At 39.7% G+C, this 23181-nt stretch overlaps 1 protein-coding gene across 11 annotated transcripts in view; it reads right to left on the bottom strand.

The window, feature by feature from the left end:
• Positions 1–23181, bottom strand: part of FMNL2 (formin like 2) — a 314932-nt gene that overhangs the window by 122255 nt on the left and 169496 nt on the right. For all 11 annotated transcript variants that reach the window (XR_006712882.1, XM_045479839.1, XM_045479843.1 and 8 more), the window contains exon 2: positions 10232–10315. Coding sequence is in view for 10 of the 11 variants with exons in the window: in XM_045479839.1 (XP_045335795.1) it covers positions 10232–10315 (84 nt within the window). In the remaining variant the exon portion in view is untranslated. The remainder of the gene's footprint in view (positions 1–10231; positions 10316–23181) is intronic.

The following is a 23181-nucleotide window of genomic DNA, read 5'->3' as shown; positions in this document are numbered from 1 at the left end:
CAACATAAGGAGTTGTCTAAGACAACTCGGGCACCTAAGTCATTTTAAGGGGTGTTGGGAGGAGGATTCACAATTCCTTTTTATTACCAGGCAGGAAGGCAGGTAATATGATATTCATTCTGGCAGAAGATAACCTAAAAGCTTGAAATCAGACGGAACACCCTGGGTTTCTTATTTTGGCTGTTAATGTGAACAGCACTTCTAACCAAGCATTTATAACAAGCTGCCAAAAAGGATTAGTTTCAAAAGGAGTAACTCACCCCTTCTACCTTCTATTTTCTGCCCCCCTTCTTAGTCCCATGAAATAGGCCAGCATCTTTTTTCCCCACTACAAAAAGCCTAGGATAAAGAGAACCTCTGGTAGCAGAAAAGATGTAAACTCCCTTCTAGGTTCAGATTCAATTTTCCACAACTCTGGAGACGCTACATGTGAGGCCGCTCAACAGAGAACTGGCATCTGCTCCCCTGACTGCTTCACCAGTGGTTTAGAATCAGACATCCAGAGTCGATCTCAATGGAGGAGAAACTTTGCTTTCAGGAAGTAAACCGAAAGAAACTTGCTTTCTGCTTCTTCTTTTTTTAATTTGGGGGGGGGGGCGGAGGGAGAGGAAGAGGAAGAGGGAGGGAGAGAGGGAGAGAAGGAGAGAGGAAAAGAGAGAAACTTAGTTAAGCAAGCTCCATGCTGAGTGCAAAGCCTGCCACAGGGCTGGAGCCCGACAGGAGCTCGATCCCACGACCCTGGAATCACGACCTGAGCCAAAATCAAGAGTAGGGCACTCAACTGACTGAGTCGCTCAGGCGTCCTAAAACTTGCATTCTTTTTAACAGTGGCTAACTCAGTACCTTTCTTCAGATTTGGAGACTTCACAATAAGGAACATAGTCCCTTTAAAATCTCAAGCACAAGACCGCCCAAAGATAAAATTTGTTGGTTCGTTCATTTGTTTGTTTTAAATCTGACAAAAAGACATGTCCCATAGCCAGTTCATGTCCGGCGCACTGCTGGAACTCAGAACCAATTTATTTTGATACCAGAAACCATTCGACACAAATGATTTTCCAGACTGAAAGTATTACATCAGGCACCTGTTTTGGGAAAACTCAGATCCATACTCTCGCGGTTTTCTCTCTTCATTCCCTTCTCTTTACCATTAAACACGTATTCAATGAATAAGTTACTGAATACATCAATAAAAGCAAGTTTTAATACTAAACATAACCTAAGACAAGTGAAACTATCAGCCTATCAAAATTGATAACCATGGCAGAGACTTGCTTTTACTAAGCATTTTTCTCTTGGTGCATATATTTAGCCAGCCTACAGTTCTCATTCTCCTTTGCAGGTCTGGCCAATGAAGTAAAACTGCACATGACTCAGGCTACTTCCAAGCCTGGTTTGGGAAACCTCCCAGGTATGCACCTGCTTGTTTGTTCTTCCTTTGATTGGAGACAACCTCAAGGCAAAGCTGAAGCTCTAGGTTGAAAACACCTTTCACCTGGGTCCGTGATTAACTGTGTACAATGTAACCCCTGAAGGTCAACAGCACCAACTTGGATTGTTATATGAATGACAAGATTATGCAAATCATCACACATCGTGGTATATGTAGCTGTTTGAATTGTGGCCTGCAGAAAGATAGGTCTAGGCCCTAAGCCCAAACAAGTGAATGCAACTGTATTTGGAAAAAGGGTCTTTGCAGATGTAATAAAGTTAAGGCCCTTCAAATGTGAGCATCCTAGCCTACCCAGGTGGGCCTTCAATCCAATAATAAATGTCCCTCTAAGACACAGAAGAGAAGTAAATAAGGGGAGAAAAGAAGGAAGGCCATGTAAAGATGGAGGCAGAGACTGGAGACATTCAGCCACATGCCAAGGAATGCCTAAGAGCCACTGGAAGCTGGGAGAGGCAAGGAAGGATTCTCCTCTAGAGCTCTGGTGGGAACATGAGCCAGCTGACATCTTGAGTTTGGACTTCTGTCCTCTCTAGAACTGCAACAGAATACTTTTCTGCTTCTTTAAGCCACAAAGTTTGTAGTGATGTGTTATGCCAGCCACAGAAAACTAACACAGCATTTTTTTGTCACTTTAACTGGAAGTTAATAACAGAGAAGGTATCTCTATCAAGTGACTTAAATCAGAGTACTTCCTGCATCTTTGATAGGATACATTGTAGGGACACAAAACTGCAAAAAAAAAAAAAAAAAAAAAAGTATCCACTCAGTAATTTTAGTAACTAATATTTTGGTTAGTAATGATATTGGTATGTTATTTTAAAACATTTTTTACATTACAGAAAAGACAAATTTATGTTATGATTCCAACAATGCAATATAAAAGTGATAATTATAAAATCAAAGAAATTAAGTAAATTAATATTTCAAATTGACTTGAAAATATCAATATGAACTCATAATTATTACATATATTTTGAAGGTCTAGGCTCTCATGTTTTTCCCTCTAATACCACCCCACACTAAAAAAATAGGGCTCCTTAGAGAAACATCTTATTCTAGGTCCAGGACAAGGAAGGTACAAGTTAAGCCTAAGAGATGGGTTTTGTACTTGTAAAGTACAAAGCTTGTAAAACAAGCTCTCAAGACTTAACAGAGTCACATCAAAAGGGCACAAGAACCAGCATGAAAGTGTCCTCATACGTCAAAGTACTGATAACATGAGCTTCAAAATAATATTGTATTGGCTGAAGTACACGGACTATGAAAATCCGAGTTCACAAGGAAACTCTTAACGGAAAGCCAGAGGGAACTCATTTGCCTCCTTTTGAGGTATCTTTTAAACTAAATCTTTACTTTGAAAAATGGCAAAGGGAAGGAAAGAATTCTAGGCATAATTATATTCCAGGGTAAACCAAAACCCAGCTGAAGGCTCTAGTTGCTGGCTTACCACAGGAGGGAAATGAAATTATAAAATCATCTTTGTGCAATTCCTCCAGAAAGTGATGCAGCCTAAGGTATCAGTTGGTTTTACACCCACCTGGCACAAGGCTGGTAGGTATCCAGACACATATACCGTGCCAAAGCAACATACCACAGATTCCTTTAGGCTCAAGGGAAAAAAGAAAATTATAGGACAGACCAGTACTATCTAATGATGAGACATCATTTGTCTCCTATGATGTTCTAGAAAAAGATGTTCAGCATCAGCCTATCATGCCTTTACATCTAACTCCTGGTTAACAGAAAATTCAGGAGTTCAGGCATCTCTAAGAAACAGTTGGGTAAGTGCAGGAAACAAAACACTCTACAAGACAGCTTGCCTTGTTTCTTCACTATAGGGCATCACGTTCTAGATTCAAGGAGATTTCAAGAATAGCCAGATGGAACGTGTGATCGATGCGGAACTAGATCCTCATTTGAACAAACCATATGAAGAGAACATTACAGAAAACTGGGAAATACGAACTGGGCAATACAGAGTCTTGAGGAATTATTCATTTTATTTGTGACTTTATTGGCTATAAGAGAAAATTCTCATTTTTATAAGATGCACACTGTATTTTCTAACAAGATAAAACTACAAAACAAAATACCAAACAAAAAATCCACTACTGCAGAGCCAAAACAAAGATCACATCGAGGAGGAAGGCCACATATCAAAATGACAACAGACAACTAAGGGTTTGAAAGAGAATTTTAAAAGGATTGCACAGATTGCAAAAACCTAGTCATGATTTAAAATTAGATAGCATTTCAACATTCCAGTTAGGGAAATATGGTAAAAATTCAAACAATTTTAACGTCAAACAATATTAAATATAGTAAAAACATCAGCTAGGCAGATGACTGAATTAGGAGCAGCGGGTGGAGAAATGGCTGTCTGCTAAACCCAACAGCTGGTAAAGCCACAATGAAGTTAGTGTGGCTAAATGTAGAATCAAAGCCTGGAACTTGGGGATAGGGGCTGAGGGTAGATGAAGTCTGGAGTCTGGGAGCAAGGAGCAGGGACAGTAGAGCAAGAAGGCTACTGCTACATCATTATCTTTCCCTTCCTTTCTCCACTGTCTATACACCATCCATAGGCTTGCTCAAAGGACTACCATGGCAGCCATCAACACTCAAATGGGCTATAACCTGTTCCTACCAATGTTGCTATTCATTTATCACCCCTCACTCCAAGGACAAGCCCTTATCACCTAGAATCTGATGGTCCACAGTAATTAACTTATCCATATCTAGTAATATTTGCTTACCTGGCAGACAAGAGCTCTAACTAGCTTACAACAACATGAACGTTAAAAAAAAAAAAAAAATCAGCAATATATTGCTAATTTTTTAGTAAATCATATTCTAGCAGCAAATTGGCTTAACTACCAATACAAGTTATCCAATGAGTAACTTTCTTGTCTTCTGAAAGAAACAGTATTAGGAAATACAAATGGAAGGTTTAAAAACAATTGTATTCTTCATGACTAAATATATTCAAATGACGTGGGTCAGCTGTGCTGAAAAAAGACAAAAAAGCAACTCTTGCTGTAGTGGATATCTCAGTGCCATTGGCCTGACTCCGCTCTGCTCCGGCTGAGTGGCAGCAGGGCTTTCCCCTTTCCTGATCAGGCTGCCTGCCAAGCCCTGAGGGCTGAAATCCAACCTCCCTGAAGTGCTTAACACAGGAAGCTGACTCTAAGTGGGTATAATTTCCTGCCACCTCTTCACTCTCACCTTTGTTTTTGTTGGTTTTAACCTCCTTCTCTCATACCATCCCATACAAGTGAAGGAAGGGGGAGACCCCCCTCTCTCACTAAGGCTACCATGCAAAACAAGCGCCAGCCATTAGGGGGCAAGGTGGAGCCATGCCGAACCACCCCCATAACTCACACATCATGCCACTGACACCGGCAAAGCCACAGGGCAAGTTTCTAACCAAGCCCAGGTGTGGCACCGCTAACATTTCAGGACTGCATTACACATTCATGGAATCTACACCCATCAGCATTAGTCATCTGCAACGTCCTGAATTCTTGACTAACCACTTCCACTTAATCACTAAGCAGAGGCACATTTAGGAACTAAGCCCCACTCCTCCAAGAAAATCCCCTGACAAGTCACAGGAGCTACTTACCTAAGTGCAAGTTTCACTTCCATGAACCGTGTCTGGGTCCCTAGTGTAAAAGGGACTAATTCAAAGGACTCACGGCTGGAGTTTGGAAATCGGTGTTCTCATGTCACTAATGAGCCCAGGGGGGCCTTGGGGTTGGCCTTGTCATTAATGCTCTTAAACCTCAGTTTCATCACTGATTCAAGAACAGGTGGGAAAAGCAAAAGGTCTTTTCACTTTACTTCATATGCTCCAATACAGATACTTTTGTTTGGACAAGTGTATGCTAACTTTTCCAGTAGGAAAAAAAAAAAAAAAAAAAATGGCTTGAAATAAATGCAACCCTTCTACCAACTCTTCCAGACACAATGACCTCAAAGTCTTGGGTTCATCTGAGATCCTAAAGTTCCTGAAATGCAGCCTTTACTCTAAGCTTTGGAAAGTAGCCAGGACCCCAAGTCCCAAACAGTACAGTCAGGGTCTGCATTGAGGGAGCATTGAAAACTGAGGCAGGAGCGAGAGCAAGGGGATTTCTCTCCTCGTAGGTGTAGAGCCCACTGAAAGAGCTCCCTCACTGCTACGCAGCTTCTGGGTTTTCATCTGCAGTTGTCAGAGCAACCTAACATTTCCGGCTTTTTATTCTCACATGGTCACCTCAAGCTATCAAAAACGTGCCTCAGTGTCCTCAAATTGAAGCCCTCAAGGGAACCCTGCCCACTTACTCCAACAGAGAAATACGTTCTCTGGAATGTGCTTCACACTACCCAAAATCCAGCAAGGAAGTCTCTCTTCCTTCGGCTTCCGTAGCCCCACCAGGACCAGAATTAGACAGTTCTCTTAAGCTACTTTAACCGCTGAGACCCGCTAGAAGTTCAGGTCAACTTTATATTTATCGAGTCACCTAGGAAAGGACTATGGGACACCACCAGAACACTGTTACCACACACAGCTTTTGGGATTTAAAAATGTTTATTTTGAAAAATGTTTATTTTGGTGGCACCTGGGTGGCTCAGTCAGTTAAGCCAACTTCAGCTCAGGTCATGATGTCACAGTTCCTGAGTTCGAGCCCTGAGTCAGGCTCTGCATGCTGACAGCATAGAGCCTGCTTTGAATCCTGTCTCCCTGTCTCTCTGCCCCTCCCCTGCTTGTGTACATGCATGAACATTCTCTCTCTCTCTCAAAAATAAACGAAATTTTTAATGTTTATTTTTTTAAATGTTTATTTTTTTTAAATGTTTACTTTCTTCCTAGAATTAGGCAAAGAACTGGACTTGGAGCTGACCATGGGTAGGTGGAGACAGAGTGTCCTTGCAGAAATGCCCATACAGACTCCTTCAGATCTACAGCAGGCACCCTTCCCACTTCTAAGGAGCTCTGAGAATTGGGCAGTGATGTTTAGTTTCATTTATCACAAGCAGATTACACCAACAGGGAGAGGAAGGTGCAAAGGGTAAAAAGAAACAGCAAACCATTACTTCTAGGCCACCTCTCCCACCAACCTTCTCTCTTCCGCCTCCTCTTTCTTCTCCACTGTCTCTCAAACATATCATTTAGCTATTCTTTCTTTCACTCAGCATACTTTCAGTAAGCAGTGATTATGCTTCAGGCACTAAGCACGGTACTAGAGATACACAAATAAATGATGCAAGGCCCATGCCCTTGAGTAACTCATTCTTGGTTGGGGGCGGGGTGGGGGGGCATATTTCAACACAGAAAACAAAGTGACAGACTAACACAACTAGGAAAGTATAAAAAGGTTGATGAATTATATCCAATTTGATGGTCTTTCCTAGGCCAAATCATGATAAAGTATTTTATCTGGACCCTTCCTATTTGCTTCTTCAGAGAAAAACATTATATTCAATGCACCAATTTGCTCAATGTCCACAGCATGTAGAAACTTTGCAATCAACAGCAATATAATTTTTGTTCACCAGTAATCCCATCATATTTTACGTTCATCTTATTCAAAAAGATAACTTATGAAAGTTTAGGACTCCTTAAAAGGTTGTTTTTAAGGGAAGAAATCAGTGTGGAGGGATAATGTGGCCAGAAAACATTAGATGAAGCCACGCATGAGGCTGGTGAACAAAAAGCTTAACACTAAGGTACGTGTACTTGGTAAGGGCAGGACACAAATTTGGCTCTGAGCAATCCAGCAGCAAAGGAAAGGAAAAAAAAAAAAAAAAGGAGAAACATGACCAGTTCCATGACTCATATTGTCCACGTGACAATTTTTCATGGAACTGAAACGTGAAATAACTTCTCCATTAGCCCTCCAATATTCTTGGTCACATACTTCTTTTGGAATAAAATGTCTGTAATACTCCCATTTCACTTTGTGCACCCTGCACACTTTGCCTATAACAGGTATCTTACGATAATAATGTATCTGTACTATTTGTTCACAAAGAAATAAAATTCATATTTGGATTCTATACAGTGTTTGGGGACAAAGTATACGTGCCAGATATCAATGACAACACACTACAGCCACTGTTTTAAGACTTCACAAATAAGACACAAGGTATGCCGTGGTATTTTCCTGGACTGAAAATCTATAGCTATGGCTTTTGCTGATAGCACCAAACAACATGCATGCAAACCATCAAGCATATTTAGGTAATATAGGATGATAGATTCGATACAGTAAATTTCCTTGAGTCTTTTGAAGACAAGTTGATTACAAAAAATAATAATGGTACCAGTATTTAATATCTGGGCCCCTCAGAAGCAGCAGAAGCAGCAACACCATTTATGAAGCACCGACAGTGTGGCAAATGTTAGCCCATATATGTATGTATTGTACATATATTGCCTCCAATCTTCAAAATAATTTCAAAATATTAGTTGTGGGACTCAATGTGGGGCTTGAACTCAGGACCCTGAAATTAAGAGTCTCATGCTCTTGTTGACTGAGACAGCCAGGTGTCCCCCCCTTTTTTTCCCCAATTTTTTAAAATTTATTTTTACTTTTGAGAGAGAGAGAGGAAGAGCAAGCATGCACATAGGAGAGGGACCGAGGAAGAGAATCCCAAGCAGGCTCCACACTCAGCACAGAGCCCAATTCAGGGCTCGATCTCACAACCTGAGCTGAAATCAAGAATCAGATGCCTAACCGAATGAGCTGCCTCTTTCAAAATGTTAGCATTAACTACATTTTACAGCTGAGGAAAAAATGAAGATTATGTAAACAAATACTTTACTTTTTAATTTTGTGTTGTAAATTTTCAAATATACACACAAGTTGAGAGTTTAATAGACCCCAACATATCCCAACACCATGACTGAACAATCATCAAGAATTTCCCACATTTCCTTATTTTAATCCTTTTTTGTTTTCCTTTGCTGAAGTATTTTATATCCATATTCCAATCATATTCCATTCCTACATCAGGACACATTTCTTTAAAAATAAAAATAGGTTCTTTATACAACCACAATGCCAAAATCAAACCTAACCAGTCAACAATTTCTTAGAATCATCTGCTAATTTCTTTGGAGAAACTCTCCAATTTTCTTTAAAAAAGTCTTTTTATAGTTAGTTTGTTCTTATCAAGACCCAAAAAGATCCACACACACATTGTTATTTCTCTTAAATTCTCCTCCCCTCTTTTTAGCCTATCTTTGATTGTTGCAAAAGCAAATATATTTTTATTTGAGATATAACTCATACACCATAAAATGCACACTCTTAAAGAGGTGTACAATTTTACTCTATTTGCAAGGCAATGCAACTATCACCACAATATAATTCCCACCACCAAGTAACTTGGTGTCATTTCCATCACACCCAAACAAAACAAAAACAGAAAACACAGAAACAATTGCACACCCATGAATAGCCACTCCCTTCTCCCTTCCAGTTCATGGCAATCAGTAGTCTATTTTCTCTATGGATTTTTCTATTCAGGACATTTCATACAAATGGAATTTTTTTTTTTTTTTTTTTACATTTTATTTTTAAGTAATCTCTACACCCAACATGGGACTTGAACTCATAACCCTGAGATCAAGAGTTGCATGCCCTACTGACTAAGCCAGCCTGGCACCCCACCATATAAATAGAATTTTAAAAGCAAATACATTTTGAGAGGCCACGAGGTTAGGTGCCATAGATAGATATAGGTTAGGTACCAAATATAAATATCTGACATGGTCCATGTAGATAACAAGACAAACATTCCACCAATAAACATCGATATCTGACATTTACCATATGAATGCTTTAAGCTCATAGTTTTTACCTTTCTCCTCACAAATATAAACAGGAGAAATGATGTTTAGGTGTGTGACACACCAATGGGTTACCCATATGTGACTAAAAGCTTTCTGCTGCTACAATTTTCTAAATTACTGATGGTTAATCTAACATAGCAGTTCACCATAGTGATAATGTGGGCAGGCAAGGCTTGGTACCTAAGTTACAACCACCTGCCTTCCTTCCAATCTCTCTCTCTCTGTCTCCACCGCCACCCCCCTCTCTCAGGAAAGCCTATCAAACTGCAAGCCAGAGAAACAGATACAACCTGTAGTTTTTATTTATTGCTCAGTAGCTCATTCATATACTTGAGCACTTTGTAAAGAAGGGAGCAAAGAGCAGTGGGTAAGCATACAACTCCCTGAATCTGCATGTTTTCCAGAATCAGACCACCTAGGCCATTTTACCATTAAACAGCTAGGTCACCTTCAGCAATGATTTTTTTTTTTTCCTCTGTTTTCCCCATCTGTCAAATAGGGATATGAATGCATACGACTGCTTTGAAAATTAAATACAAAGCTCTTATGAAGAAAATCTACTGGGGCGCCTGAGTGGCTAAGTTGGTTATACATCCGACTTTAGCTCATGTCATCATCTCAAGGTTTGTGAGCTGGAGCCCCGCTTTGGCTGAGCACAAACCCCACTTCCAGCTCTATCCTAACAGAGTGGAGCCTGCATGGGATTCTCCCTCCCTCCCTCCCTCTCTCTCTCTCAAAAATAATAAAAATAAATAAGGAAAGGAAAAAGGAAAAAGGAAAAGGAAAAGAAAGGCACCTAGCTTTACCTTTGGTCAGAAGAAATATGAAGGCAACGGGTCACAAAACAGAAATCCATGCACAGAAACAGTCTATCGTATTTAGAGAGGAAATTGATTTTTCTTCTTTTATTGTTTCTTGATAAAAGCATCACTGTGTCTTACCTGATCACAAATCAGCTCCCACTTTTTCTCATTATCGTACTGCCGCAGTAACCTGGCTTTGTCAGGGGGTAGGTTCATAGCATTCTGTAAAAAGAAAAGGAAAGAGATAGGTCACATTCCACAGCAGGCTGCTAATGGGTGGCTAACTCACAGGCAGACCAAAGAATACAACAGTGGGTCTTTCAGGACTTCTATACAATTCCTAGCATCTAATTAAACCAAAACACCTACAGAAGTCATTTAAACATCGAATCAGTTTAATGGACTAGAGAATCCCTGAAGTCCTATGCTAGATCTGAGGTGGTCTGCTTTCAACTATCAGACTTGCATTTCACCAAAAATAATGCATTATGTCTTCATTTAATAGTATGCTCCCACTCTACTCAGTCATTGAGAACATATGACCCCAATTTCCTTTTAAAGCGCCGCAGCCCCATCTGACACACAAAACACCAAAAACAAAACAAAACAAAACAAAAAAACAAAACAAAAAGCAAAAACAAAAAAAACCAACTCAATGACCAGAACCATTGACAGACAACACCAATGTTTACTTTCATAGATTATTTTAAGTAAAAGAGCACGTCAAAAAAGAAAAAAAGAAAGAAAGAAAGAAAGAAAGAAAAAACTGAAAACAGTGCAAGTGGCTTTTGTTACCTCTGGGAGATGAATGTACTCCTTCAGGACGTGTGTTAACATTAGCAACCATGATTCTCGGGTTAGCTATATTGGTTATGAAGCTGGGTTTGCAGTGAGACACTGACCACGAGCTCAAGGAGATGTCTAGACATTGGAACTCATACAGACCTCCTTCTGTCAATACAGCACACCTCTTGCAGTGTTGGTCATGGATTTGCGCCCACATTCACATGTTTTTAGTCCAATATCCCAAATGACCAATTACAAACTTTTTCAAGATACTTGGCTTGGGTCTGAGGTGAGATCTTTGGCCACAGAACAGGGCAGAGTGAGAGAGCTCCAGAAGGAATTCATATCCGCTCCTTTGGCCTCCCTAAAGTTTCCATGCTCTAAATTGAGCTAAGTAGTCAATTAATGTTTTACGTCTTAACTGTCTATGTATCCCCTCATAACAATGCTCTAAATCATACGTATCCCTAAATTAACAATGCAGATCCTTGCCTGGGTCAGTATTTGAGTAGACACATCCAAAGGTCTTCAACTTTTAATGCTAGAGCCCCTAGCTCTCTGAAAAATATGGCCTATAGAGAAGCAATTCAACGTGCCACAGTTACTGTCTCATATCATTCAGTGGAATACATTTAATAGAGGCAAGGATGGGTGAGTTACTCTGACTTAATGATAGAGAATTAACTTTTATAATTTTGAAGATATAAGTCAAGCATTTTCCTTTAAGCTCGATTTGGCATCCAGAGTGGGATGCCTAAGGAAACGGTAGATGTAGACCACCTACTAATTTGAGTCCAATCCAACAGAATACTACTATTTTCAATTGCCCCCAAAGCTGATAACATATACAGAAGAGTTTTGGACTTCAAAGTTTGCAATGGTATTGCCAAGGCTTCTCCATAGAAATATCTAAAATGGGGAAATGTTTTCCTATCACCTATCTCCATAGAATATCTCCTTGAACTAGAAAGAAAAATAACCACTTGTATTTATGCGTAATTACAGCTTTACTAGGTTAAAGAACCACCCTTGGGACAAGACAAAGAAGAATTCCATGTCTACCTTTCTGAGGGGAACCAATGCTATTGACCATTAAATAACCAGTCCATCATTGCTTATTTGTACCCTAGAGATGGATTATTTCCCCCTAAACTGATTTTGACCCCCACATCAATACTCTTGGGTGTAATTATGCATTAAATAAAAACAGTAAGATTATGAGGTAAGTTAAATGAGTTTTTCTGAGTCCTTATTAATCTCTTGAGATATAAAGGGGATAAGAAAAAGAAGGCCTGAACTCCTCCAAGGTGTCAGGCACTGTATGAAGCACTTCACATAAGCTCATACAAATCTTTGCAACAAGCTCATGAGATATAAATTTCCCCAATTTATGTATGGGAAAGTAGACCTCAGAGAACTTGGTTAACTTGCTCCTAGTTGTACAGCTTTACATGAGCACCACAAAACCTAAATTGAGTCTGTCAGGCTCCCAAAAATAAACACTAAAAATGCACCTTTTCTTTTCAGCAAGGCAACACGGTAATAACTGACTTTCGGTTAGTACTCTACCAGACACTCAAGGAGAATCAATTTGCAAACACTGCTACGGGAGTTAGATGGAGTCCCTGTTATTGCCTTTCTATCTAAATCAACTTTTGTTTTAATGGAACAGTCTTTCATTCAACAAATGTTTCTGAAGCATCAGCCTTAGGCAAGCTCTGTACTGCATGGTGCACTGGGGAACCAAACAGATATGGTCCCCACCAAGCATCATAGCATGGTGGGGGAGATACAAATGAAACGAACTCATCTTCTTAAACTCTGTTAAGTCTTGACAGAGATTATCATAGGGCACTTTAGAATGGTCCATCTGAAAAGACCCCTCAGGAAAAAGTAACAATTAATTTAACAAAAAATGAGAAGGACTGAGCCAGGTCAAGAGTGGACAACAGCATACTGGGGAGAGGAAATGGGGAAAAGACACTAAGTCAGGAAGCAGCTTGGCACATCAAAAAGCCAAAAGACAGTCATTGTGAGTGGAGACAGAGTAAGAGAGGGAATGAGGGGAAGATAAAGCTGGAGAGCCAAGTTAAGGGTGTATCATGCCCAGCCACGTAGGCCAGGATAAATACCTTTTATTTTATCGACAGTACAACAGCAAACCATTGAAGACTCATAAGCATAAGACAATATAAGCAAGTTACGTTTCAGTGACGATCCTATGTGTATGTGGAGAACTGATTACAAACAGCCAAAGTGGAAGCAGAGGCCAACAGTTCAAAGGTATGATTGTGGCTTGGACAAGGCCAATGACTCAAATGAAGGAAGGTGGATAGATGTCAAAAATATTAACTGCAATTGTTTGATTAGATATAAAGGCTAAGGGAAGATGTCACAAATTAATATTATGCTTCTACCCTGAGTCACCAGATGAATGGTCTGTCCATTTAATGAAAGGAGCATACCATAAAAGGCAGCACAGGTCTAGAGGAAGTGGTGAAGAAGAAGACTTCTAAGTGACCCCTTTTAGGTCTGAGATAGCTCTGACACACCCTGAAGAACAGTCAGGCAACAAGTAAACACATGATTCTGAAGGTCGAGAAAAAGGTCTACATCTTTCTGAATGAGAAGAGTCATGATAAGTGTTTTTGAGCTTGCTGACTAGTTATTATCTGGAAAAGATGCTCAGCGTCAACACATCAAAACCAGTACTGCACTTGGTAATCATTCGCCATGCATCTGAAATAACCTCTTCCACGGGTCAGTCCTCAGAACTGCTGAGGCATACAGTGCACATCTTAATAATTCTCCAGGGACCAAGTAGCAGCAGCTCTATTCAAAAGCAGACACTCCACAGAGGCCTGGCTAGAGTCCAAGGATGTTGTGATTAGCTGGTAATAACTGCCCTTAAAACTTTTTTAGAACGATCTCATTACTTTTGCATTGCACAAGGCAGGACTCTATAGTTCAAGCTAAATGTTTGGACAACTCTACCTCACCCATACTTTGTGTTATCTGTGACACAGGACTCTCTTCTCCTTCCTTTCATCCATCTATCCATCCAGTATTTACTGGGCTTTGACCATGGGCCAGAATATTTGCACTCTAGGAATAGAAGAGATTTTAATCATGAAGTTGCTGCACTCAAGTACATGCCAAGCATCCACTGAAGACAAACGATATTTGAGTTGAAAAGTTTAGTGGCTGTTAATTATTTCTCAATCATACAAGTTCCTAGCTAAAATAAATTAGAGCATCCAAGAACATTTGTCTGTACGGACATGTCGCTTTCCTTCCTTTCAACCATGCAAACTTTTAAGAATCAGATCAAATACCATGTATCATCAGAACCTTCCCCCAACAATTCCAAGACAACATACCCTCTTGGGCTCCAACAGCCTGGTACACATGTCTCCATTACAGCAATTCGCACACAATAATAATCTGTTTGCCCACCTCAATTCCCCACTGGACTAAGTGCTTCAAGGACAATTTCTCCCATTAATACCCAGTGTCTAGCACAAAATATAGCAAGTAGTAAGCACTAGGCAGGTTGCTAAATAAATGAAATGCAACCTAACTCAGTAATACCGTTCAGTCTGAAAATATCTTCACTGACAGAGGATTTATGCTTCAGCTATTAAAGTCTACACACTAAAGAGTGCTTCTGTTCATTATAAAACCTCAATGATAATGTCTCTTACTCATTAGTAATTATCCTACAAACAAGAATTCATGGGGAAAAAAATCTTCAAGGTCAACTCTGGTGACAATTCCCTAAAAAGAAAAATCATGTTGTAGGCATTCTTCTGCCACACATAATAAATCATGGGACCGGAACTTCATTTTGTTTTGTTTTTATTGCCAGTAAATTCAGATCAACATCTACTGTAACAATTTATCTACCGCAAGTTGTAGTTACATTTATCGTCTATATTCTGGTTTTCTGCTTAACTCTGCTATTTTATATTATTTTTAAGTGGGCTTTACATCTTAAAACTTTTTGAGAAATCAAAGGAAAATAACGACGGAGACATTAACTATGGTTAAAAAGAGTCTATGACAGTCTATACATCTGAAGTCATACTTACAGACAGAATGAAGGTACCCAAATTATTCTGAACCTAATAAACCCATGTCCTAGGAATATAACTTTCTGACATCAGCTCTTATCTTAGGTTCATGGGAACACTGAAAAACTTGCACAACATCCTTCTTTTTCCCTGATATCCTTGAGGCTCATGTTGAGAAACCCACAGTGATATGCAGACACACAGTAGTGAAAGTGAGCCCTATCAAATACATCTTATGTAACCATAATACACCTTTGTTCTCATAATCTCTAAATTAAAACTTCCAAGTATTAAGTCACCAGATTCAAAAACAGAAGCTCTTTTATTCCATAGCCACCTGCATAGAGAAAAACAAAGGAGCACGGACTTCACAAGCCGTGTCCCCTATGGAAGCAAGGAAAAGCATCTCACAGGAGAAACAGCTCAGGCGTTCTTAAGCAATAAAAGGTACAGAAGTTTCAGGGGAACTGAAAAGAAGAAACAATTATTTTTTTTAACTTTCAGTAAAAACATACATACACCTAATATAAAATTTGCCCTTCCAACCACATTCCGACCACAGTTCAGAGGTACGAACTATATTTAGTGCTGATCTCTAGAACTCTTTCATCTTACAAAACTGAAGCTCTATATGCAAATAACTCCTCATTTCCCCATCCCCAGAACCATTACCTTTTCCTACAAAAAAACACGGGCAGGAATTGGGATGGATTGCCATCAATGACTGGGCAGCACAGGCTGGCCTGGGATCGAAGGAGACAGTATGGGGCAGGGATTTATTAGTTGGGCTCTGGAGTTGTACTGGCTCGATTATAACTGTGACTCTACCACTTATTATTGGTGATCATAGGCCACACAATTTGAATCAAAAGCAAATGAAAATGAAAGTCACGAATTGAAGAAGCCAGTAACTGTCATTTAAAATAGAAGGTCAGAATCAAAGCTGAGGGTTAAAAACAACAAGATGTACCATTTACTGATGGTCTCTCAGGCACTCTGGCTCTCTGCATGCATTAGCCAATTTAATCTGCTTTATAATCCTGACAAGTAGGTATTACCTTCTCCACTTAACACAGAAGAAAACTGAAGGACAAGGAGATTAAGTAACTCTTCCCTGCAGGAGATAAGTGACAAAGCCAGGACTCAGAAGAGTATGTCTGTATGATCACCCCCTTCCCATGACACTTAAGTGTTTCTATATCATGACCCGTCTCAACGAAACAATCCAAGAATTCTATTTGAATATCCAGAGACTTGATCATAAACATATCAAGTTAAGATGAAAATGCACATTATTTAAGCTGTTAATATTTTCGAGCATATACTAGGATTTTTTTAAGTTTATTTATTTTAAGAGAGAGAGTGCAAGTCAGGGAGGGGCAGAGAGAGGGGAGAGATAAGAGAATCCCAAGCAGGCTCCACACTGTCAGTGCAGAGCCTGATGTGGGGCTTGAACCCACAAACTGTGAGATCACGACCTCAAGTCAGACACTTAACTGACTGAGCCACCCAGACATTCCAAAATATTGGTATTTTAACATGTCTTCAATATCTTTAAAAAATATGAGCTAGAATCCCCCAAAAGCGTTAGTTGGTCAAATCTACAGGTAGCCAGGTACTCTAGCAACTCAGGAAACACTTAATAAGCCCCAATAAAAACCAAACAAAGGTCGAGGTACAAATATGAGGTAAACTCGGGCTTCAGAGAAGCACAAGGCAAGATGAGTACACTAATACAAAACAGAACTGGTTACATAATATAATCAAACCTTTTTTATTTGATTTGATACTTTTTGTCGTTTTGTTAAAGGAAAATGACTGGGCTTAGATGTGTGAGCAGGGCAGTAAAGAAGGGCATTTTATGGCATAATATGGTTTTTAATATTTGGCCTCTGGAGATGGGCCACCTGGGTCGTCATCTTAACTGCACTACTCATTAATACTGTAATCTTGGGTACATTACTTAAACTGAACCTCAATTCCCTGAAGATTAGTGGTGATCACCACGAGAAGCCATGGTGACAACGGTAATAATGAACTACCTGCCTCATAAAGTCTGAGTAAAATTAAGTTGGATAACACATATAGCACAAAGTGTACATGGAAGACGCTAAATGGGTTAGATCTTATTATTCTCACTACTTTAGGTGAAGGGAGAGAGTGAACAGACATACGAATGTAGGAAAAGGCAGAGGACTATGCACTATACAGAATAAACCAGAGGGTAAGGAGGGGATAGTGTGAGTTAGAAAGGCCAGGTCCTCGACATGAGAGCATAGAATTTCAACTTTACTTGACAGGCAGTGAGAATCCATCAGCCCAGGAAATATCTAGGAAAAGCAAGCCTTTGGGGTCCTCAAGATAAAGCGTTTCTCTGTGCATCACTAAGTAATGTACCAATTCTCCCATCAGTTCACTTTAAAACTGCAACATCTTAGGGCAGCAGAGGGAGGCTGCAAATTCAATACATGGCCGGCACCTCTATTCAGCCAACCTCCAAACCATTTCCTTCCAGTTCCAAGCAACTACCTGACACCGTAAATTTCAGTATCCTCCTAGCCTAGAGGATGTTGCTAAAATACATTCAGCATCTTTGCTGGCACAGGACTCAGGCAGTCAGCCCAACAGTCTCCACAAGGAATCATCAGTCAGACATCTTTCACTGCCACTTTATTTGTATTTAATCACTGAGGATATTAATATCATTTGCTGCAGCCAGAAAAGCCTACAACAGGAGAAATCAGCCTGCTCCCTCATCTAGTTTCATCTTCAAAATAAAATGTGACTAGAAAGCAGTCCTTTCTGGGGAACTGGGACAATGAGACCTACCTCTAACCTCCCATTCATGATTTTAGTTACACCTGTTTTCTTGGAAGGGTTTCTTCTAAGGACTGAACTAAATACAAATAACTCTTCCACAGCATTTTTATAATAAGTATGGGGCTAGAAGGGAAGCTTGTAGTATTTTAGTCCTATTCTCTCTCTTATAGGTAACCACACACTCTCAAAAAACTAAAGGCAAGGTCCACACTCATGAAAGTGGTTATTATCAGTACTAGAACCTGGAATCCAGGCCAATAGGACTATTACTGGTTTTTTTTTAATTTTAGAGAGAGTGAGAGTGTGTGTGTGTGTACATGTGGGAGAGGGGCAGAGGGAGAGAGACAATCTCAAGCAGGCTCCATACTCATCGCAGAGCCCAACTTGGGGCTCGATCCCATGACTACGCAATCATGACCTGAGCCAAAATCAACACTCAGATGCTTGACCTACTGAGCCACCTCCCAGGTGCTCTGTGACTGCTTCTCCTTTTCCATTATCATGAAAGGAGGCCCACTTACATCTAGTGTGTGTGTGTGTGTGTATGTGTGTGTGTGTGTGTACACACATACGTGTATATTCTAGAAAAGTAAATCACACAATGCACGTCAAGTATTTAGCAAAAAATCCTGTACGTGCTAAGTACTCATATATTAGATAGTGTTACTCTTATTATCATCAGCAGTTTAAGGAATATGACTACAATGCTTGAATAACTATTCTGCTTTAGTAAGCCTCTGTCATATCCCAACTACACAGGTTTTCTTCTATCATAATAAGTACCAGCACTTGCCATTGTCTCCATCATTCCTCCTTGACTCAGGGCTTTGTATTCATAGAACAACTCATTTTATTTGCAAAATTATGAATCTCTGGAAAATTATGTTTTTACCAGTAAACACTAACACAAAAAACTTCCCAAATCCTCATGTAAATTGTCTACTGCTTTAAATTAGTCACACTTTCACTGCCCTTTGCAAATGGGAATAAACAAGTATTGCTATACACACACACACACGTATATATATTTATAGTGTTTCTATTTAATTGCAAGGCCATTATCATCAACATGGGTAAAGCTAGGTGGGAAAGCCCATCTTACCTACAGAATAGAAAGGCAGAACTATAGTAGTCTAAGCCAAGTTTTCCTATAGGCCACCTATCTACTACTACTTTGCAGCTTAAGTGATTCAATACCCAACAGATACCAACAAAATCACACATCCCTCCTCTCTGGCCTTCATGCCAACTCCTGAAATACAGATTCTAGTCATATTCAAATTTGAAGGGAATAATGGAAAGCAATACTCAACTTCTTTCACACATCATATCTGTCATTAGAAGCCTGAGGCCTGATAGGTCCCAGACATATTTTCGAATTCAAACCGTTCTTTACCAATTGTCCGCCAACTACTGTGCCAAGAGCTATGTCTACCTGCACAAACGTGCATACTGGGATAGGGGAGTCACACAAGAGGCCACACTTAAGATGCTAAAAAATTACTTCATGGGCAACCACTTGACAACATAAGGGCAAATGTGTTCAAGTGCTGGGATTTCTGGCACAGACCAAAGTGGATCAAAATCCAGAGAAAGGGTGCATATTCCACTGATCAGTTGTTAACTTTCTATGACATATGATTCTTCAGAGTAAAAACATTTTGAGAATTACAGACACCAAGCTCTAATTATAACACATTAGATAGCCAGATTCCACTACAATCAAGCCCTAAGAATGTGATCTCTATCACCTGCTGACATGAAACAAGCTTATTTTTTCATCCTGTCCAATTCCTCTGATGCCTTGGCCTCATTCTCTCCCAACACTTTCCCAGCAACACGCCTTAATTTCCCTTCATAGATCATTAGGGTCATTGTTAGTCTCCTTCTCCCCTTCCCAATTACTCTGGAAAAGACTACTGAACCTGGTTCCATATTCATGGTTAGCCCAACTTACTGGCTCAAATTCTTCAATCTTAGGATGAGTATCATCAAAGGAAGAAAATAATTCAAGTTTACGTTCCACTAACATCACACCTTCTGAGACAGCATGTGAAAAATTATGCTGTTGACTTAAAAATGAAGATTTCTACCACAACCAGGACCAAAAACTACAGCCTGAAATCTATAGCTCCTCATTTGTACACAGCTGTGACTTCTAGGACAGACTTGCTGTCATAGGCAGAATAATGGCTCCCAAAGATGTCCTCAAGCTAATCCCAAGAACCTATGAATGTTTCCTTACACATTAAGAGGTTACCTTAGACGTGACTAAGTTAAGAATGTTGAGGGGCGCCTGGGTGGCTCAGTCGGTTGGGCGGCCGACTTCGGCTCAGGTCACGATCTCGCGGTCCGTGAGTTCGAGCCCCGCGTCAGGCTCTGTGCTGACGGCTCAGAGCCTGGAGCCTGTTTCAGATTCTGTGTCTCCCTCTCTCTGACCCTCCCCCGTTCATGCTCTGTCTCTGTCTCAAAAATAAATAAACGTTAAAAAAAAAAAAAAAAGAATGTTGAGATGGGGCGGGGCGGGGGGGTGGTGAGGGCACCTGGGTGGCTCAGTTAGTGAAGCGTCTGAGTTAAGCTCAGGTCACAATCTGACAGGTTGTGAGTTCAGGTCCGGCATCGGGCTCTGTGCTGACAGCTCAGAGCCTAGAGCTAGCTTCTGATTCTGTGTCTTCCTCTCTCTCCCTCGGCCCCTCCACTGCTCATGCTCTGTCTCTGTCTCTCTCTCTCTCAAAAATAAACATTTTTAAAAAATTGTTTTTTTAAATGTTGAGATGGGCGGGGCAACGCCTGGATGGCTCAGTTTGTTCAGCGACCGACTCTTGACTTTAGCTCAGGTCATGATCTCACAATTTGTGAGCTTAATCCCTACATCAGGCTCCGTGGTGCCAGTGCAGAGCCTGCTTGGGATTCTTGCTCTCTGCCCTTCCCCCACTTGCATGCACACGCACTCTCTCAAAAAATAGATAAACTTTAAAAAAAAAAAAAAAGAAAAAGGATGTTGAGATTGGGAGATTATCCTATACCACCTAAATCAACCAATGTAATCACAAGTCTTTACAGTAGAAAAAGAATTTTTAAAATGGAAAATATTTGTTGATGATGTAGAGAAATTTGAATCTTTGTACATCGCTGTTGGAAATGTAAAATAGTGCAGCCACCATGGAAACATTGTGGTAATTCTCAAAAAATTTAAACAGAATTAATGGCTGATCCCACAATTTCACTCCTAGTTATATACTCAAAAGAATCAAAAACAGACTAACCAGATACCTGTACACCAGGATTTATGACAGCGTAATTTACAAAAGCCGAAATTAGAGACAATGCAAATGTCCATCAAAATGTGAATGGATAAACAATATTTGTTATATACATACAACAATATTATTCAGCCATAAAAACAAATGAAGTTCTGATACACACTATAACATGGTTGAACCTTGAAAACATGCTTGGATGAAAGAGGCCAGTCACTTAAGGGCAAATATTATCTGACTCTACCCATATGAAATATCTAGAAAAGGCTAAACCATAAAGACAAAAAATAGATTAGAAGTTACATGGCTGGGGAAAATGCAGAATGGGGAATATTGCCTAATAGGCACAGATATATGAGGTGATAAAGAATTTTGGAAAAAGGTAGTGGTGATCATATGACATTGTGAATTTTCTTATTGCTACTGGAATTATACATTTAAAAATGGTTAAAATGAGGGGCATGTGCGTGGCTCGGTCGGTTAAACATCCGACTCTTGGTTTTGGCTCAGGTGATGATCTCATGGTTCGTGGGATCAAGCCCCATGTCAGGCCTCGTGCTGATAGTGCAGAGCCTGCTTGGGATTCTCTCCCTCTCCCTCTCTCTCTGCCCCTTCCCTGCTCTCTCTGTCCCTCTAAGTAAATGAATAAATATTTTTAAAAATGATTAAAATGATAAGCTTCATGTTATGGATATTTTAGCACAAGAAAAAATAGTTTAAAGAAAAAAAAAACAGATGAATAAGGCAGGAGAGAGTCAGAGGGAAGAAATCAGAGTGACACAATGTGAGAAGAATTTCACCAGCCAAGGTTGGCTTTGAAGATGGAAGAAAGAGGCCACAAACCAAGGAGAGCAGGCAGCCTCTAGAAGCTGATAGAGGCAAAGAAATGGATTCTCCCCTAGACCTTCTAGAAGTGGAACCCTGCTGAAGGACTAGGTTTTCACTAACACCCTTGTCAGACTTCTAACCTTCACAACCATAATATAAACTGAGTTGTTGTAAGTGACTAAATTCATAGTAATTTGTTACAGAAACAACAGAAAACTAATACTTTGGCTGACAATGCTTTCGCTCCCCCAATGTATGGCTTCCCTCTTTCCACAACAAATTCCAAAATTTTCATATCTGCTTCCGACTGCCAATGGTCAGGAAGGGCATGATTTCCACTTCATATGCTGTGTTTCAAATTGATAAAAGCCAGAACTTAATTATAGTAGGAAATGGAAAACCTTGGGGAACGAGGCAATATCCTAAGATTAAATTACTGAAAAATCTAAAAATAAACCTACTAGTTCATATGAAGACACGGTATGAAATAAAACTCTACACTACCCATACTAACACACTGACAATGGCAAACCCTAGCTTTCACTGCACATACGCTTATCGATCTGATGGACTTTGTTCCAGGAGACCCACAGCATCTACAGACAGGCCCAGCCAAGCCAGGCAGGAAGACAGAGTCCTGGGATGGCAGCCTTCTGACACGCAACATGTCCTCATGGTTCTGCTCCTGGTTTTCTCTCCAATTAGTCTATTACTTAGCCTTTTGTCTACACAGTTGTGGGGAAAAAAACATCAAGTCAACTTCTGTCTCTATGTATATAACATCCTGGTATAAAAAAGCACCAAATGAGGTACCTCTTACTATCAGTTAGTTTTAAAAACCTGTAAAAAACAAAACAAAACAAAACAAAACAAAACAACAAAAACAAACCTATTAAGTTGAAAAAGAACATAAAACCTTGAAGACTTTAATACATAATTAAAATAATATGTGTGCAAAAATACCCTTTATTGTTTTGCATTATTATTTGAATGCCCTTATTGCTAAAATACTTTTCTGATTTTAAATTAAGAAAAAAATGCTATTTTGAGCCTCTGGTATTTTTGTGGTAACAAACAACCTCAAGTTAGTTCACACATGGGGTTTAATGTGACACTTTTATATTTAATTTTTTTAAAGCACTTAACTGCTTAAGATGTCACAAAAACTGAAAAATTCCCAAAATAACTGACATTGAGAATAAAATTATTCAACAACCAAAAAAAAGAATTATTGAACAACCTCAAACTCTTGAGGGACCACTGGTCTTATTCTCTCTTACTGATTTATCTTTCTGTCCTTACCACACTGCAGAGTCCCCAG

The sequence above is a fragment of the Leopardus geoffroyi genome, chromosome C1 (genome assembly GCF_018350155.1).
Source record: "Leopardus geoffroyi isolate Oge1 chromosome C1, O.geoffroyi_Oge1_pat1.0, whole genome shotgun sequence".
Classification (NCBI taxonomy): Eukaryota; Metazoa; Chordata; class Mammalia; order Carnivora; family Felidae; genus Leopardus; species Leopardus geoffroyi.
Note: the sequence above shows the minus strand (reverse complement) of the source record. Positions and strands in the feature narration are given on the sequence as shown.